We start from the raw sequence: 20,305 nt of genomic DNA on the forward strand, positions 1-20,305 counted from the left end.
TAAAAAAGCCTTGGAACATGCCAGACCACCACCTTATGTGTATTTGGAAGCTGCCTTAGAAAAGCATCCAGCCTCTGTCCCAGTCCTCACCCAGGACTATGGATGCAGCATCCCTCTGTTCCCTTTGATGAGGTACCCACATCAATGCCCTTCAAGGCAGCCTGCAGGAGCAGTGACAGCTGTGAGTGCAAAGCAAATCTTTGCACCTTCCTAGGTTGGCTGAATGTTCCTCAGATCTCTGACCCTGTCACCTCTCAAGAGTATTTCCCTTCAGGATTTGTTGATGCTTCTTAGCTTTTTTTCCAATTACATTCTCACAGCAAGAAATACCTACTTACCAGACAATATTTTTAAGAGAGATACCCAAATCATCTCAGCTTGTAAGCCCAGAGTAAGTGATAAGATACCTGCAGCAGTGAAGTGTACACAGAGTAAAATTCATTCATGTAAAGAAAGCTCTTGCACCTTGGGTTGGTTTTGTTTCCACCACACTGAAGGGGGACAGTCCCCCACTCTCAGACAGAAACTGATACATTCAGGATCTGGACTAAATACCTGAAAGTCTTTCCTGAGTGTCCTGGCTGAAATGGGCTTCCCTGTGAGTAAAGCTGCTGGTTTCCAGCTGTGGATGCAGAAGCCATCATTTTTTTATCTGCTACAAGAGAAAAACAAATGACAGAAAAAGAATTTATTTAGGGGAGGAGATAATGAAGGAAAAATTATTTAAAGACAATTGCAGTGTATATATGCAGCAGGAAGTTTTCTTTCCTTCTTCAAGCTCCATGAAGAAGCCCTGTGGAACACATTAGCAATGACACAAAAGGGCTGTATGACAATTCAGTGTGAAACCAGAGGCACAGCTGGTTTGTGTCTCCTCTATACCCTCCTCACAGGCTGTGCCTCGTTAATGCCATTGTTTGCATGGAACGCTGTGCTGGTTGTGCCCTCTGGCCACACAGCCCAGACCTGCTGGAAGCTGCTCCTAACTGGACAGAGCACAGCTCTGGCCAGAGTGGGGAGTGAGTGGTGCACAGCCCCCAGCCACAGAGTGGAAAGGGCAACAAAGCTTTTCTGGAAGAAAGGCGTGAGGGTCTGCCCAGGGGGATGGAGGGATGGCACATGAAACAAGCCTGGTCTGAGAAAGGTGCACGTGCACCTCCGTGGCTCAGGTGAGGGCACATTTCTGGCACCAGGAAAAGCCCTCCAGCCCCACTGCTGTTACCACAGACTGACACCCCACTGGGTTAGAGAACCCAAGGAAGGGTGTCCAAGAGCTCTCTCCTAACCAGCTGCTGATCTGCTTCCCTCGGGACAGCCCAAGCAGCACCCACCTCCCTGGCAGCCTGGTGGCACTGCCTGCTCATCTCGGGGTGACAACCTGCAGCCCCACAGGTGGCTGGAGGCACTCTGCCTCTGAATGTCACAAGACCTGCATACCTGAGCTGTGGCAAGGCAAAACACAAGTCTCTCGTGGAATGTGCTGTCCTTTTGTGGCTTGGGGGAGCCATGAAATAGGATGGGGAGCCATGAAACAGGATGGAAGCACCCCAGAGGGGTGGAAGACAAAGGAGCATAGTGAGTAACATGCACAAAGAAATGGCATTAACTTTTATAGTCTACCCTTAATGTGGCAACTGGAGATCAATCTCTGATTGAATGAAACAAGATTGGGTGAATAGCACCTTAATTTAATTTTCTGGCACTGGATTATTCCAAAGCCCAGGGAAATCTCACTATTAGTTTTCTTAAAATAATTTACATCACCCTTTATTCACTTTCTCCATCTCCCCTCCAAGTGCAAAACACCCTGCAACTCACTGATGGTTTTGCAACCATGTGTTGGTATGTACCTGACAGGCCTAGAAATCAAGTCTGCCTCCTCATTTTCCCCTTTGCTCTTTTCAGATTCCCACTCATTTCACAAGATGCTCTCTTGGACAAAAGGCCCACTCAACTCATACGTAACAGAAGTATTTTTTAGGTGTTTAAATTTTTTTAGCTTTCCCTAGCTTTTAGAGACCTCCTGAGCGTGACTCACCAAAGGCCTCCAACACACACCAGGCTCTTCTCTGTTACCTAAGTTGTTCTTACATTATGTTCCTAACAAGAATCTAAGCCTGCCTCCCAAAAGAAAAAAGTCACCTCAAATTCCCTCAGAGGAGCCTTGGGGAGGGATTGTGGATGCCACTGATGCAAGCTGTCATTGCTTGTCCTTTGTAATGCAGAAATTTGTAGAAATTCCTCCCTGACTACCTACTGGCCAGCACAGAAACCAAGGCTGGGCTGCAAAATTGTGCTCTTGTATCAAAAAAAAAAAAAAACCAACAGGGAGAAATGGGCACAAGCCTAGAGAAGGTTGTATATATAGTAGGAAGAACTGAGAATGGGTTGGGATAGCTCTGAGAAGAAGGACAGATGAATCTATCTTTTTCTGCAGTAATGTCATTCTTGCATGAGATGTCCCATTTTCTAAGGCCACCCTTTGCAGGGACACCAAACTCTCAGGGCTGGAAGAGATTGAGCCAAAATCCTGTGGGTGCTTTAGATATTTGACAACAACTCACCAGAGAAATTGAGAGTGCCCCAAATGAACTGGAATTCCTCAAGTGCAGCAGAGTTGCCATGGCAGCTACCAGGGTCTGTGCCACAGGATGAGGCCAAGACAAAGGGAACAGCTAAACTAATTGCAAGCAGCTAATTCTCCTTCCTGAGTTACCCTGAATGCTCTTTACCCGGAATACCTCTGAATCCGGCCCACATCTCTCCCAGCTGTATTCCTACTCAGGATTTTACACACAATCCTCTGCTCTCACCTTTGGTACAGCACTGAATTTTTTTTTCTTTGGTATGTTTTACTTGTTTCTCTTTAAACTCTACCACTGTACTGGTCAGTGATGCCCCTTCTCCCAGCAGGACCAGTATTTCCAACATTTCTGCCCCTTGACTGAATCTCTCTCTAAGAACTGCATCATCCTGTGCTTCAAAGCACTTGCATGAATCAGTAAAGCCAGGCTTCCTCTCCCAGCTTTTGGGGTTTTAATTATGTGTGGCCACTACATGCAATTATGGCAGCAATCTCCCCGTGTCAGCCCATGCTCTTACAGAATGAGATCGGGTATCAACATAATGCAAATGTCTGGCAGGCAGCATGCAGTCTTGTCAATATTGGTTTTGGACAGGGTATCTCATCCCTGACCGTGAACCATCCTTTATCATTCAGAGGAGACCTTGATCACAGCTCCCATGAGAAATTCAGAGAGGGAGAATGTCCCAAAAAAAGCACAGCCTGTAAATTGATAAGAATGAAAAGAGAAATGGCATTTCCAGGAACATAACCTCCCAGCTACCTCACAGCTTGTGACACCCTTAACCTTAACCCCTCCCCACAAACAGCTGAGAGCTGCCTGAAAAAGAGCCAATAAGGCAGCCAAAAAGCAAGATGTTCTTGCTTGGAAAAACATATTCTGGTGTTTAGGGTTGGAGTCCTGCTACCTTCTAATGGACCCCTTTTATGGCCTCAGCTATTGACTCCACTGTTAAACAGACAAAGATGAACAGGAACAGCAGAGAAGTCCTAGCAACAGGAGGACAGACTATCAAGTATATATTGCAGTTACAATGTCTTCTCTCCATTTGAAAAAGCCAATCCAGACATAAGAAACCAACGGAGCGAGGTCACTTTCCAACACCCTTGGAGTCAAACCCTGTGGGTTGTTTCCTCCCTGCACTGCATGACACTTGCACATTGATTTATTTAAAACAAATGTAAAAATTCCTCTTTTTCAGTGAGGACAGTTAAGAACAATAAACAATCAATGAATTCTTCCACAAGCAGTGGAATTAATGAGCCTGGTTTCCTACAGATATATTTCAGATGATCCCTTCAGCTGCCAGCCTTAGTGACTTCTATCTGTTAGGGCAACAGGCAGCACAGGCTGGGGCTACTTTGAGACAGCTCCATCTGTCTGACTGGCAATGGCTGTCAAGCTGGCTGTTCCCTCTTAGAACAGGGCTGGGAAATCCTTTGGTGAGGGCATCAGTGAGGACTCTGTCCTCACAGTAATTTCCAAGGAATATAGAACAACATACTGCTCCTGAGACTCCTATCTCTCTTAGTAGAACTTGCTAACAAGTTCAAAAGTTGTGGGAAAAAGAGTAGGGACTCCTCACAACCAGGTAACATGACTGGAGGTGCCTCAACTGACCAGACAACAAGTACATTATGACACTTCAAGGCACCATATGCCCCTGAAAGCACTGATACAAAAGCTGGTGATTTGATAAAAACCTGCAGCCTATCTTAAGACTATATGGTAAGTTTCTTGTCCCTATTTAGAGAAATACATCCCTATTTAGAGAAATAAATTTATATATTCTGTTTAAGAAGTCAAATATACACACTTAGAAATGGAAAGTTCTGCTCAGTATATTTAATATCTAAGAGCAGTGCCTAAGGTGTCCCTGTGAAGCGAAAAGAGAAACAAAACCAGGTGGCCCTGATGACACAAAAGCCATCCTTCCCTCCTTTAATTTGCTGCTATCATCTTTAGGGGAAACACCAACTAATGAGAGATCCTAGGAAATGTCCCAAAGACTGATGCTGCTTAGAAAATTCCCTGCCATGTTGCAGTTTCTCTTCATTCTCTTGAAGCTGTGCTCTACATCATGTAACCAAGCTTAACACAGTATTAAAAATTAAACATCAAGGACATTCACTTACAAGCAGTTATTCCAGCAAACATCTCAGCAAATCTAGGATCTCTCTCTTGGGAGAAGATAGCATCAGGCTTTTCCACAGACTTTCCACCCTCGTGAACATTAGCTGGTATACTTGGAACAGGCACCTGTTGAGATACACAGAGGAAGGTAATTCCCTCTACTGTATTTGACTAAAAGGAATTCAGGGGGAGTCACAATGTACTTTCAGTATGGCTGAAATCTGCTACTGTTTTACATTTCAAATGATCAGAGGCACAAAGAGAAAAATCTGAGAAATTTCACCTGAGATAAGTCATAGGATGACAGCCCATCTCTTTGATGTACTTCAAGTTCTGCTTGCTGTTGCTGAAGTTGTCTGCAAGGGAGACAAAGTGACTTTCTTACAAAAACCAATTAAGATACAAAAAGGAATAGTCACAGTCCCCTATTTTACAATCCCAGTGAAATGTCTCTCAGATGATTTACTAAATCCTTTCCTGTGAGATCCATCTGGTTTTACAGCTTCCTCACTGAGAAAACCTGCACCACAGAAAGCAAAAGGGCACAGGAAGAATTTTGCTGTGAGAGCACAGAAATGTACGTGGGTAATGGAGGATGGCACACAATCTCTTGAGAAAGGATTTAAAAATTCACTATTCTTAATTCATCGTCTTCCTCGTGTTAACATCGAACACACCAGACCCCCTCTCTGTTGAAGGAAACAGTAAGCTTGCTCTCCAGGAAGATGCCTAATGACAGAACACCTCAGCAGCTGGAAGGTTATCCAGATGTTTTGCACCTCCCACTAACAGTTGCTTTCTGCTGCTTGGTCACAACAAGCAAGAAAACTTCTGGCCTGGAGTTGCACAGGTAGAACACTCATCTCGGCTCAATTAGCAAAGAACCTATAAACCCCTCCAGTCATGCTAGAGCTCAGAGATTAGGATAAGATTAAACTGACAAAATACTTGGATTTGATACTTGTAAATGATCCTTGACATTGCTCACAGTTTGTGTATGTTTCTGGCCTCTTTCTGGAGGAAAAATCACCCCAAAAAATGGGAATGACACACTGTGCGCATCTTCCCCCAGAGAGACATGATACTTGGACAGCCAGGAATAGATGAGATTTTGCAAAACAGCAAAATTGTGGATTTGAAACTCTGGAAAATTGCAATATATTTTTAGCCACAGGCTTAAATTTCAGATTTTCATCCAAATCTTCTTTTAAATTTTGAAATAGATTCAAATGCCAAGGGATTGAGAGACAAATTTGCAGACAAAGTCAAATGACGAATTAGACACAAACTGAGGGAAACATGAGGAATCACTCAAACAAGTTAGGGAAGTCAGTAATAGATTTTGCCATCCCTTGAATCTATTCCAGAAGACACTTTGGTCAGTTACTATGCTTCATGGCACAAATCTGTGATCTGCAACACACAGCAGGTCAGAGTAAGTGGCCAAAAGCCTTCTGCAAGCCTTACAGTGTGAGAACACATAACACAAGGAATCTCTTTTGTCCTAGCAGTAACATGCAAAAAAAGGCAGTCCTCCAGGTCATTAGAGAGCCATGGATTTTCCCTATTATTTTAGCTAACAGAAAATTCCTAAAAATTACATCTGGAATGCAAAGACATTCTTTGTTCACAAGCATAAAATGCATACTTTACCAACAGAACTACGGGAGGCAATTTAATCCTGGGGAATCTATGGGGAAGTTTCTAAATACCACCCCGTGGACAATAAACACTCATTAAATCCCGTTGTTAACGTGAAAGCTAATTACACTGTTTCATTTGTTTTTATTACCACCGACTCGGTGCGTGTGTCAATAAACAGCACATTAGGTCTCCTCTGTTCCCTATAAAGAATGTTTTCTTGATTCAGCCATATACATACAAATGAGCCAAACCAAACAGCACACTCACTCCTTATTTGTTTTGTAGGCACTTCTCTAACTTAGTGCTCCTTCACCCTTCTCTATCTTTCATCTCTAATACTCATTAAGCTGCAGTACAATATAAACACCACATTGTGTTAACAGCACTGAACTTTGGGAACAACCTCCCCAAATCCACTTCCTATAAAAACCACATAGTTGCATGTATCTTTACTGAACTCTGTGCAAGCTATGCTGCACTTAATTAAGACTGAAATGCAAAGCCAGGATAGCATCTTCTGTTGTTGTTGGCTGCTGCTGTATAAATAGTTTAAATGGTGCTTGAAACCTGGAAGGAAATGTGCAGCAAGTCATGGAGCAGCCGACCAGGGAGAGCTCAGTGCTGCTGCTGTGGCTGCTTCAGACCCTGCCCTTCTGACAGCCAACACAGGCAGGTCCCTTCAGTCACCCAACTGCTGGACAGTAAAAATGAAACAGAACAAGGGATTATTATCAGTTTGGGGCAAAACTCAAAGTGCCTTCTGACTTTGAACCCAAAAATTGTCCTTGGTTTCAATTTCAGTTTCAGGGGTTCAAGGAGTAAATGAAAAATTTCTTGGCTATACAGGATAGCCAACACAGCAAGTGAGGCATTGTCTGGGTCAACAGAGGATTCTGCAGTAACTCACTCACAGGTAAATATGAAACTGGAAAAGCCCCTGGCTTGGACAAGGAATGGTTCAGTAAATCAGAAGGTTTTGATAGTTACTTCAAATTTACTTTAGTATATACACATGGAGGAAAAAGGAGGATATTGTGCAAGTTCTTTTTACATTTGAGATGATGTTAAGCCCTCTCTATGAAGTCACTGGTTCCCTTTTCAAGCATCAGAGTAAAGAAAAACAATTTGAATTTTAAAGTTAACAGGCTCTTTGGTGGGAGATAAACAACACTACTGCATCCCTACCAAGCTATTTTTATGTAATACAGGCACACGTGCTTCCTGTGGCTGGTTTGGACAAAAGCAGAGTAGTAAAAGCCTTGGGGCTGTGGTTGTAAAATCCTCTTTCAGAAATTCCCAGTATCTCCCTCTTTTAGCCTAGAGCTTCAACTGACTCCTGTGAAAGGGTCTGTCTAACACCAGTATCAGACAGACCACAGATGGCACAAGAGCATGAGAAAGTCTTTACCACCACTACCACCAACAGCAATTTTATCAGGATAGTTGATCTCTTTAGTATTTTGGCCCACGAGAATCCAGACCAGAAAGCATCTCTCCCAGAGGCTGATTCATCCAGCAGGCTGCTTCCAGCAGTGACCTGTGCCAGCTCACTCCGACACAGAAAGTCTCAAGACTCAGGACAACCACAGGATTCATAAATTCACACAGTGCAGTGTAGGATTTGGGGCTTCCGAAAATGAAAGATCAGATATTCCACTAAGGTCATAAAAGTATGTCTCTTCTTTATTTTGATGTATACACATATAAATAAATAAATATATATATATCTATATAAAAGACCTTTATATAATCTGCCACCACGGCATTATCATATTCAAACACTGTTCTATCTGTATATTAAATAAATGCTGATAACAATTATTTTTTCTCTTTGGAAATCAAACAGTCCCAACTACACAGGAAGACGTGGTCAAACAGGGGACTCTTCAGCCGAACACAGCACAAATGCAAAAAGTTAAATGCTTCATTTCTCCAGGAAGTTTCTCTTGGATGACTACACCCAAGTGAAACTGAGAGAAGTTTTCTTTTCTTTCTTTCTTTTTTTTTTTTTTTGCAAAGAACTAAGTGAACATTTGAACCTAATGTTTCCTCATCCTTCTGTACCAAAAGCAAGTTTGGACATTTGACTGTGTGAAGCTCCAAAGGAGTATCTTTATTTAAAAAAAAGGAAAAAAGAAAAAGAAACAAACAGAAAAAGAAACAGAACGACCAAACCAAGCCAACAAATAACAGCAAAAATCAATTAATCCCTCCACAACTGGAATCATCACTGCCCTCTACAGTCTTTTGGGAAAATGCTGTTCACTGACCAACTTGAGCTGTTCCATTAACAGACACACACTGTGTGTGTTATGTTCTGTGGCTTCAGGCTATCTTAAGTTAAACACTGATTTAAACCTAGATTTTTCAGCTACATTGTCTTTACAATTCCATGCTGAATTTTTAACTGCCTCAAGCCTGTATTTTATGGGGCTGCCTCGGTTACCACAGTGATGGGCAGATCAAACCTGTCTCTGTGCCTTCAGCTGGGCAGAGCAAGGCAGCCCTGCCTGGTCTCCATGGGAAGCACCTCACTGGACCCAGAACACCTTCCAGGAACACACAGGGATGGCCACACACACCTGGGCTGGTGCCAAACCACCAGTCCCAGCAGCAGTTTAATGAGGAGTTGGAAATCACCAGCTACACCGTGACGTACAACTCTTCAGGGCAGCTGGGAAATCAGAAGTCAAAACATGACCCCAAACTTGGAGAAAAAAAAAAAAAAGCCAGAAACAGGCAGGAACTTCAGTAACAGGCAGGAACTTTACAGTAAGTCCTCTTTGGAAATCTGAGAAGGGGGAGAGAATAAGGGGAAAAAAAAAACAGTCTGAATGATGCATTCTTTCTACTATTCAAAAGCAGGAGTATAATGGGCTGTATCTTGCCCATTTCAGAACATTTTCAACATGACAGGAAAGAGGGAACATCCTCTGTCAAAGTAGCAGCAGGCAACTTCCATATTAGGTCAGCATTTCTGGGTTGTTATTCAAAGCTAGCAAGAGAGAGGGAAGCAGAGCCAGGAGCTGGCACAGTCCTACTCATCACAGCGAGTGCTGTGGTGCCAAGCTGAACTGTACAGTGCAGGCTCAGGAAAAAGCATTCCCAGAGTCAACACAGCATAAGCCTCCAGCCCCACTTTTTCATCCGTGGCTTCTCGGGAACAAAGCACAATTAAGCCAGCCTGGGACAAACCTCAGAAGATGTTTTATACTTTGCAGGCCTGTTTTTGCATATACAAATTATTTGGGAAAATATTATGGGACAGCAGAAATGTGGAAATAGCTATTTTGATGCACAGTGCAGACAAGCTGTCTGATTTCAAGACACAATTGCCTGTTTTCAATGAGCTTAACTATTCGGTTTAAGCCCAACTTTCTGGGTATGCAGAAAAAAAAGTGAGGAAAACAATTGTGATGCTGGGTTTCATGTAAGTGAATGCACAGCCCTTCCTTCCACTCCAGGTATGTGCCCTGTCCAAAGAAGCAAGACAAGGAATGCCCAGAGGCACTTCCAAACTCCAGTGCCAAAGCCCCAGGGGTTTGTTTTTGCAGTGGAGCTCTCAGCAGACACCTCCACCAGCAGACTGCTCGTTCAGCATTTCTGATATATGGTCTAACAGGCTGAGATCTCAAACCCAATAACTTCCTCTCAGCTGAAGACCTCGCAAGAAATCTCTGGTCAGAGCAGAAGCAGATTTAATTTTAGGAATAGATTAAGTTTATATTGGAAAGAAGAAATGTTTATTAAAAAACTATAAAGCAATCAAGGCCAGATTAGCTTCTGCAGTTACTGGCTGAGAACTCAGCAGGCTCCAAAAGCATCTCTGCTCAGTCCACAGGGATGAACCTCCACCACACTCTGAGTGTTACCTCCTCCTAAGACGTCAAATGAAAGATTTTTGACAATACTAATTCCAAGACAGAATGATTTCATTTCTCAAGATAAGGAGTTGGATCACCCCCATACTTGGGGATATCCTATCAGACCTAAACTATCAGGAACCCTTCCCACTCAAACCTACTAAGAAATAATTTTGCCAGCTTCATTAGGTCCTAAGAGTAGACACAGCTCAAGCAGAAGAGCCCAGAACTACAGAATGGTATGGTCACAAGGAACATGGACATGGAACTTTCTTCTGGCTCAGGAGTCAGGCTAACCTTCCTCCAGTATCAGGACAGCTGCTGTGCTGCTGGAAGCTCTGTGTTAGTTCAAGGCAGCCTGGATTGAGATCAATGGCCTTGTTTAATGACATAACAGATAAGTGACGTTTCCCCCCAGCACAGCCAGGTCCTGGAAGCATCACGGGGTAACGACACAGAGGAACAGCTACACTGGGAGATGTCCTGATGCAGAAAAGCCCTGTTACAGAAACAAAGGTACCTGTTAAAAAATTGGGATGTGCTTCACAGCGGAAAAGAATGGTTACAATTCCCTCAAAAGCACAGGGCTGAGCAGCCAGGAAGGCACATACTTTACATTAGTGTTGGTGCAGATGATGTACTCGATCTCATCCGAGTAAGGATTCTGAAACGTGAAGCTGCTGGTTCTGATCAACATCCATTCCCGGTTCTTGGTGCGAAAACGATACATCACAGACAGGACTTGACCTTTCAGTTTCACCACCTGCAAAGCCATTTGGAAAGGTTAATAACAGGAGATTGCTACCTGCTGTGCAAATGAACAGTCAACAGCAGCAACTGGTACATTTTAAACTTGAATTACAGAAAGCTAAGGACACAGCAGAGGAACTTTTAATTTGGAGAGAATATGCAAAATCCTATCCATGTTTACAGCTACTTCCTTCAGAATGAAATCCTCGTGCTTTGTCATATAAATGCCAATTTCCAGCCTGCTTATTTAAAGAATACAGGACAATCATCAGGTTGCGCTGTTATCCCAGCATAGAAACTTTAAGAATGTTTAAATGTGAAACACTCATCGAGAGATTGACAGAAACCAAACTGAGGATCTTTTAAATGTTTGTATGTAAACCATAAACCAATCACTGCAGCTGAACAAAAGCCTACAAGAAACACCATTTTGAGGTTGACTGCTTTTCTGCTTGGATACCCAGCTATACAATTAATACATGTGATAAATCAGCATCAAATTTTAGGACAATGCTTAAACACAATGGTGTTTATTTTTTGGTTTTTTAGAAACCATCAGGTTCCCCCTACCCTAAACATATAAAAAGACTCTCTAGGATAGCAAATTGCTAACAAGCAACACTTGGTTCTGGCTTTCAGAAGAAAAAAAAGAGTGAGCCAGTGTTTGAATGGAGAGAACACTGATAAGCCACTGTCCATTTTAATACTATGAATTCCTTGCTTGCACAGCCTATTTGTTTGTAATTAAGAATTCAGATGTCTGGATTTGGTAGCTGAAGTTTTGTTCAAGTCAACAGTTGGGCACCAAGTGAGCATTAAAATGCAGCCAACTGAAGCACATTCAGAGCAATCTCCACACACTGGCCCTGCAACTGCATTTCACGTGTCATCCAGCAATCTGGGGTTATGCCAGAAGGAAAATTTCATGGTTTTAAGTCATTCAGCTGGCACTTACCTGGCCTATCTCTGTTTATATTTTACAGCTTTTCCTCCAAGCTATCTCAGGGCTGCCTCAAGGAAGGAAAGGGAAGGTCTACTGCAAATAAATGCCACATCTTGTGGGTTCCTAATCCTTCACATCTGGAATTTACTTTTTATTAGCTATCTGCAGCCCATATTCTCTAAAAGTAGAAGTCCCACTACGTACTTTCTGTCTTTACTGACAAGCAATTGGATTAAGAAAAATGTTCCAATCCTGTTTTCTTCAGAGGTTTGCACTTCACATTAATCAACTGGATATAGGATTAAATGGAAAGAATGCAAATAGAACGACAATTCAAACAGGAGACACAAAAAGCTTTAGCAAAGCCCAGGAAAGTTCAAAATCATCCTGAAGTAAATGACTTTTGGTTGGTTTTGCTGGGAGTTTTTTAATGCTTTTATAGGGTTTTTCTGAGTTTACTGAGCGACATTCTTTTATCAGCAATTTTTTACTACCACACCCAGGGTAGAAACCACAGAGCTGGTGTAGAAGTGTGCAATCTGAATAGTATCCTACTGGGTATCCAATAGTTGTATTCTGGACCCTTTGATATTAACCTGTATTTGTTGGCCTTAGCCTTGAGACTATCTTATTCTGGCCTGATTCTTCCCACCCTGATGAATGAATTTATCTTACCAAGGAAGTAAAGCCCTGAGATAGATACTGGCAATTGACCAAAAATTGCAAAACCCTCCCTCCCTTCTCTGTTATGCACCAGCCTGGTTCTGATACTGTCAGCAAATTAGAAGTGTCAAGTTTTCAGGTTTTAGAAAAAAAAAGAAGAGTTTATTCACAATCACAGTTACCTTTTTAATTAAGAGATTTTTAAGTCCAAACTAATAATAATAAAACAAATGGCAGTGATCTATTACCCTGAAACCTTGACTAAGCAAACAGTAATTCTGTAATAATATATAAAGCAGAGAGATTGCTGCTGGGAAAATCCTGAACTGTCTTAAGACAGAGCACACAAACAAACCAGCACAAAAATTTTCAAAGCTAGTGATTAAACTCTACTTTCTTGTATTCTTTAGAAATAAAGACCACCTGGTGCAAAACTTAACTGTTTATTCCAATCTTTTATTGCATGATGGGAGTAACAGCCCCAATCACACTGCTACTGTACCCAACAAAAATACACCAAAAAAGGCATAGCCTGCTAAAGAAACAGCACAGTATTGTCACAGACTGGACATAGACCGAGTGAGCAGGAACTTTCACTTCTAACTGCACTTTTTCCTGCTGTCTTCCTGTATGACCTTAAGCAGATCATGAAGGTCCCTGATCCAGCAAATCACTTATGCACATGCCTAGCAGTGAGTGGTGACAGTGGAGTCCCCAGCAGCCGAGCTCAGGGACACGCTGGCAGCCTCCTACAGCCTGATCTCCCTCCCGGTGAACACAGGGAGGCCCAAGTCATTAACTGCAATGTTCATTAGTCAGCCCTGCTGAGACCCAGGCAATCCCTGGATGGATTCACTGTAGGCGGATGTTTGATGGGCCATTATCCAGCAGCTCTCTGCCACTGTCTCTTGGACAGATGAGTGGAATCAATCATTTGGGCACCAGTGAAAAAACAGCATATGTGTTCTCACTGCTCCCGCACCGCTGACGCCACCAGGCACCAGCTCAGGGAGCTGAACCAGCCGAAAGCTGAAAGATCCATGCAAAAGGAATTAGTGCCTTAGCCTTCCCAGCAAGTCCATCTGTGCCAGCACCAAGGCAGCAGGAAGGGTGGGGAGGAGGGCAGGCAGGAGAGAAGAGGGGAAGCAGGACCTGACTCCAGGTGACAGGTTGGGAAGGTTCAGCTGCAGTATCACACCCCCAACCAAGGTGGGGCAGAGGAGATGTCTGGGTGTGGTGACCTGTTTAAAGCATTGAACTCTCTCACAGCCTGTGAATCAACATCTTGAATTTTAAAAGACTGCTGTTTGTACTCAGTGTGTGCAAGGGAACAGCTCAGGAGCACTGATATCTTACACTGTCTCCAACGCTTCTGCAGAGACCATAACCTCAGTTTCACAATCTGTTCTAGGGACACAGCATTTAGTTGTTTTTCCCCAAGAGGCTGTGTTTGTGCATGCTATGCCTGAACAAACAGTTGGCTATACGAATTATTTAGAAGTCACTTCATATTCACGTTTCACAGCTGAAAATACATCTCAGCATCCAACGCAAGGTGGATCAACACAACTTGGTTGAGCTGTTGGCTGTTGTTAGAAAATCTGGAACCACTTAGATCAACTGAGCCTCAGCAGTTGGTTAAACATCCTGTGCTGGGCATTCTGGTGCAGCAGGAAAGGCACTGAAAAGCCCAGCAGTAAGGAGGCAGCTCAGGGAAAGCACTGCTCATGCATGTCCCAGCCCAAGCTGGAACAGTGAGCTCTGAACGGAACAAATGCCATGGATACAGCTGATGTAAATGTGGCCCATGGTAAAAACAAATCCAAACCAGTAGCTCTTTCTGTATGTTGTATTTCTTTTGTTACTTCCCTCCACATTTCAAGTTCTAATTGGGAAAAAGGGCCAAATTACACGTTGATGTAAAGTGGCGTAACTCCATGGAAGTACATGAAAAAGCAAATCATCTGTGCTAGCAGAAAACTCAGTTACAAACAATCCAGTGTCTCAGAGGGATGTAACACTACTTCCAAAACAACAGCACATCTTGGAAGGCAAATCATTTTGGTTACCACTTAACATAGTGGGATCAATACAGGCATCTCCAAAACAGCTCACCCTGTGCAGCAAAAAACCGAATATATAACGAGAAGATTTATTTCTGAAAACACTGTCAACCCATGCTGCAGTTTCAACTACAATTTAATATGCAGCTTAACTGATTGTTAACTGACCAACAAATTGATTTGTATCTTGCCACTCCTTCTCCTGCATAACAGAAAAAAGTACCTTGAACTGTAAAATAAAAACTACTTCTGTGGTCAAAATAATAACAAAATAATAAAGTGTGGAACAAAAGGAGCTGGACACAGCACCTGTTGGAAACTCTCTCGCAAATGGCTTTGATCTTCAGGATGGCAGAACTCTAAAATATCTTTCCCCAGAAGATCCTAGAATAAAACATAAAGCTATGTAAAAAACCCAAACCACAATACAAACCCACATGCAGACCTGCAAGTAATTCTTGCAAACACAAGATCTACCACCCTTAATGGGGCTACTCAGTTAATCAGGGATGAGCCACACAAATAAGGTTTGTAGGCATCGTGCCCCATGTTTTTACAAAAAATGTTTAAGTGATTTTCTAACACCTGTGAAATGGTATCTTGAAAAGACTGACATCTATTACTACAGCTCAGTTTATGGCACTAATTTTTGTAAAAACATTTGTAAATTTAAAATAAAAAAGATATGAATTAGCAAATGAACAAGGGATTAATTTTGCCTCTAAATTGCAACTGTTGGGAGTTATCTGAGGGAGAGCTGTGGTTCATTTACTATTCTGCTCAGTTCTGCACTAGCCTCCTGTTCAGAGGAGCAGATGTAAGCCTAAAGGAAAATAGATGCTGTAAATTATGTTTGCTTACTGTTCTAGAGATTGGCAGAATCAAAGGTCTACAGGACTAAAACTCTCTCCAAGCACTGTTAGCTTTCTATCACAGAAATGTCTTCATTGGAAAGCTGTGCAAGGTTCAGAACACTCTGCTGTTAGCATTTTAATCAGATCTAAAGGTATATAAAGACACCCCACACAGAGGCATGGACAGCAAAGAAAAACGAACAGCATTTAGTGCATGATGCATGAACTATCAGCTACAAATAATTCATGTCTGCAAATGGGATTTTCTCCATTAGCTCAACCCACTCTCCACATTCCCAGTGGTCACAGACCTGGGGCTGGTAGCCAATGACGCTGATGCACCTTGGGTCCACGAAGGTGATGACTCCATCAGAGTTGTGCCTGGACAGGAACTCCGTGGGGACCGACATGCCGTTCATGTCCATGCACACGGGAGAGCTGGTCACCTAGGGCCAAGCAAGTCCACACCACAGTCACCTACAGCCAAATGGGACTCCACAGCTAAAGAGCAGAGTCTGCTGGCAGACTGCTAACTGCTAAAGGAGGTCATAAATAAAACAACAGCACAGATAAATGACAGAACAGCCTTTAGGGCAGTTTGCAGGGCAAGCATCTCACCCCATGGCATCTATCAGGGCTTAACAGCACAGCAGAAAAACAAACACGCCACAAGTTCCTAAGAAGGGGGGATACAGTGAGGACAGAAGTCCAGCTGGATTCACCTCACTTTGCAGCACATCAGGCATCATGGTTCCTATCTTTGTCAACCAAGAATGAAAGACTTGCAGAGGACAATACTGGCCACTCATTTTAGGATAAGAAGCCAACCCATTATCTGTAAACATAACCAACAGGACTGTTCAGACTAAACACTCATGTTGCAGGTGACATGAACCCCACCTGAAACACCTACAGAACATGAACCAAGTCCTCCAGAGGCTGAGGTAGGAGACACTAGACCAGCAAGTGGCTGCTTATAATGACAAACACAGTTCTCTAAATATTTCTCAAATCTCACCAGAGAGAACAATGTGTTTTCAGCTCTCTGCCTGAAATCTGTGCTATAAGGCCACTTCATACCCATTCTTTCCCACTGGAGCTACAAAGGAGACCACTGATTTTCTTACAACTTCCAGAGCTATCTCTGCTAACAATGCACAATGAGCAAAATCTCATTTTTTGCTAACTTGGAGTTGATTAGCCAGTTAACTGTATGCAAGATTTCAAGTTGCTGTTACAGAACAAGAGTTTCTAATTTGTGCACCCTGACTCCTTTCTGATTTAAGCCACCCACAGAGTTTCCTCCTGCCCTCCCTCACATACCCCAATGGCTCCTCTAAAGTAACAGACATTTTGACATCACTTGGAAATCATCTTTCTTTGGAAGCTGTAACACACAAACCCCCATAACTTCCTTCTTTCCATTAGTGGAATATATTACTCTTGATTATGAAAGCATGATTAACCTAAAAACCATCCCAGAATACTTCTGTAGCTCTTGCATGGCCATGGAGAGCCACTCTGCAGACGTGCTAATGCTTGCAGGCTGTTCACCTTGGGTAAGACGGGTTTGGCACCTGTGAAAGGGTCAATCCACCTTGTCAGGAGGAGTGATCCCCTCCTAGCAGATGGCAGCGAGTGCAGGGGATCATGCAAGAGGCTCAAACATGTTCACCCATGGCAGAATTCCCAGACTAGGAAGATAAAAACTGTCCTCCCTGCTGTGGTGAAGGAGACTCACCACGACTGCTTTAGCTCAGAGCTCTGAACTCTGCTCAGCAATGCACAAAGGAAGGAAATGCACTACAACAATTGCAACTGTCTGCACAAAAAGGAAGGAAAATTCTGTTCTCCCAGTTCCTTCAGCTCGCATCTGATCTGAATGCACAACACAATACAGGCTGAGAATAAAGCTATGGTTCCTGAAGTGCCTCTTGACTACCTTATCTTTACCATTTTCAGAATAACTCCTGCAATCACAGTTTTTCAAGTAGTTGATTAGCTGGAGAGAGAATGAATGGAAAAATGGCAGGGAGCACATCACTGGCTTTGGGGGCCACTTTAACCCAGCATCTGCAGCACCTGTACTGCCACGTTTCTCACTACCCACAGTATCCCAGCCCTACACATCCTAAAGACTGGCAGGTCTGTACACACTCATCTTCAGGAGCATCTCTGCTGTTGTTACTGGATTAAGTACACATATGCACCAAAATCAGCTTCATTTTGTTCTGTTGACAAGTTCTAGACAAGTCACTGACTGCACAGACATCAAGGCACTTTATAAACTGGAGGTATATTACAAGTTACAGTCCAGTAGCAAAACAGCGTGCAAATCTTTTACAACTACACCAGAACAATGATCATGCTTTCAGAAATAGTTTGTATATGGAAAGACTGGCATTACCTGAAGCCTTCCTATTGCCACGAGGCAGTATTTACTACCTTGTCCCACATCAGCATCTTCTTCTGGTATCGTCATTCCTGGAGCAAATGATAACAAATACTGTTATAATTAGGAAATTGTGATAAACAGAGATGCTGCTGTCCTGGCTCTGTACTTTTCTAGATGTTCTAACTCTTACACAATAACCTTATTTTCCCCTCTAAGATTCAGTCATTATTTCTGGGTTCAGATCAGATGATCCTTCTCAGTTGTGCTCAATCCTACATACCTCACATGTATATACACAGTACCCACAGCAGCAATTTTGATTGCTGCAGACAAAGCAGATGTTAAAATCCCATCATACACTGAGATGGCCAGTAACACTTCCACGAGTGCTGCTGCACCAGCAGGAACCATGGGGTCACTTAATATGGTCAGTGAATGCACACTATGTTCAGTTTTCTTCGTGAATAATATCTTATAATGAGCCTTAAAAACAAGGCACAGCCTAAATTAATCACTAATTCTGTGCTCATATTTAACAGCTGGTTTTACTTTTTTCTATAATGGCCCAAACGTGCGTCGTTATGTTGGAAGACTGAAAAAATGTGGATGCTTTGCTGACACTGCTCGTTCCAGCTGTGTAACAGGAGTAACTACCATAAACACAGGAATAGTTTCAAAACATACATGTGTACTATTTTCCATCACAGCATTTCACAAATAGGAACATTCAGATTAGCACTGTTTGCTTGCTTGTTGGCTAAGCCTTGAGTTAAGGCTATTTCCCAACTCCAGTACTGAGATACCAAGCTCGTATGAAACACTTGAAAAAACATCCTCCAGGAGTGACACCACTGACCTATTTTAAGTGATCTATAAAACTCTTTCACAAGGGTTTTTAAGGAACTCAGTCATAACAGGCAGTGAATCATTTAAAAGGCACTTAAAAGCATTAATGGAATTAACTGCAAAGCAGCTACCATTTCTGAAACAACAGCCACTTCATTCTCTAAATGTATAATCCCCAATAGAAGTCAATCTTTGGACAGTGCAGAGGATGACAGCACACCACTTTCTTAAATGACACCTCTAAAAACAGCTAAAAATGCTGCTGAATGAACTGAAGTCATATCTAAGGATGTTATTTTGTATCAAAACAGTGGAATCTTATCTGACAATCAGCGTCTAAATAGCACTTTACAGGTATTTTTTGGTCCTCTGATGCCATGAAGATTTTTTGCCTTTTTATACTCCTGTCATACCTTTTTACAACTTCTGTATTCTTAGTGCTTTTTGCCTACATTCTTGGACTTGTTTGTTCAGCTAGGAGACTAAATATTTTAGAAGCTTCGTAGCCAGGGATCAGTGTGCCCCAGAGCCCAAGGTCCTCTCCAGAACACATTCTGTAAACCAAGATAGAACCATCCAGGGGAAGGTTCCTTGGGGAGGGGGGCTCCCTTGAGCCTCTCACTGGGGAATCTTTGATAGATGTGCTAATTAGTAACACCTATAATGTTACACCAGATCTTTTGGGGGTGCATTGCAGTGTGCACTGAGGTGCATATGACCTGGATGTCTGCACCTGAGGATCCTTAAAATAAATACCAAGGTAAAATCCCTTTTTCCCTTCTAACTGTGTATGACTCTTGATTTTAAGAGCAGGAAAAGACATCACTCACTGAACTATAATAAAATAAAATAAAATACAACAAGTCTGAAAGAAACCCCCCCATGTTTTTGTATAATATATTGAAACTTGTTGTGCAATAATTTCACAGTCTGGGGGGCACAACATTATTTACAGTCCCCTCCTGGCAACCAGAATTTTATCAAGGGTTCTCAAGAGCTTTACAAAGGAGGAGCATTATTGTCCCATCTAACAAGTGTTGTGTTAAGGACGCAACTCCTGGCATTTTAGCTGGAAAACCTTAACCAAAACATCCCTTTCAAATGGAGTTTTCCATTTGAGAAGGACAAATTTTAGGAATACTCCCTTCATTTCAAAAGCTTTTCCAGTCATTTCCTTAGTGGCACAGAGTATTGCAAAGGACAGCAAAGATAGAGCTGGACAGCTTCCACTTTGCATAATCTTTTTTTTCTCTTCAGCTTCCAACAATGCTTTCCTTTTTGGGAACTTGGTCCATGCTTGCTACTGCTCAAATAAAATCAAAGTAACATGAACAACCTCCAAAATTAAACCTAGCTAAGAAACATTATTTCTGATGTCACTCTGTTGACAAAGGGAGGCTGTTGTCCTAATTTTCATCTTTTTTTTTTTTCCCTTTTGCCCAAGATGGATTACATTTGGTCTGTATAGCACATTGGAAAATGTATTAGTTGGGTTATGCCACAAGAGACTCTATGAATAAAAACCAATCTGCCTGGAATTAATCAATACATGACCCAGTGGATTGC

General features: G+C 42.5%; 1 protein-coding gene across 1 annotated transcript in view; it reads right to left on the reverse strand.

Annotated features, from left to right (window-relative positions):
• ARNT2 (aryl hydrocarbon receptor nuclear translocator 2) overlaps positions 1–20,305 on the reverse strand; it is a 94,393-nt gene that overhangs the window by 10,384 nt on the left and 63,704 nt on the right. The window contains exons 9-15 of the mRNA XM_082290472.1: positions 17,906–17,982; positions 15,810–15,944; positions 14,954–15,028; positions 10,837–10,988; positions 5,002–5,074; positions 4,721–4,844; positions 556–655 (exon numbers count right to left, since the gene is read on the reverse strand). Coding sequence (XP_082146598.1) covers positions 556–655; positions 4,721–4,844; positions 5,002–5,074; positions 10,837–10,988; positions 14,954–15,028; positions 15,810–15,944; positions 17,906–17,982 — 736 coding nt within the window. The remainder of the gene's footprint in view (positions 1–555; positions 656–4,720; positions 4,845–5,001; positions 5,075–10,836; positions 10,989–14,953; positions 15,029–15,809; positions 15,945–17,905; positions 17,983–20,305) is intronic.

This window comes from Coloeus monedula, assembly GCF_965178545.1.
Source record: "Coloeus monedula genome assembly, chromosome: 14".
In the NCBI taxonomy this organism is placed as follows: Eukaryota; Metazoa; Chordata; class Aves; order Passeriformes; family Corvidae; genus Coloeus; species Coloeus monedula.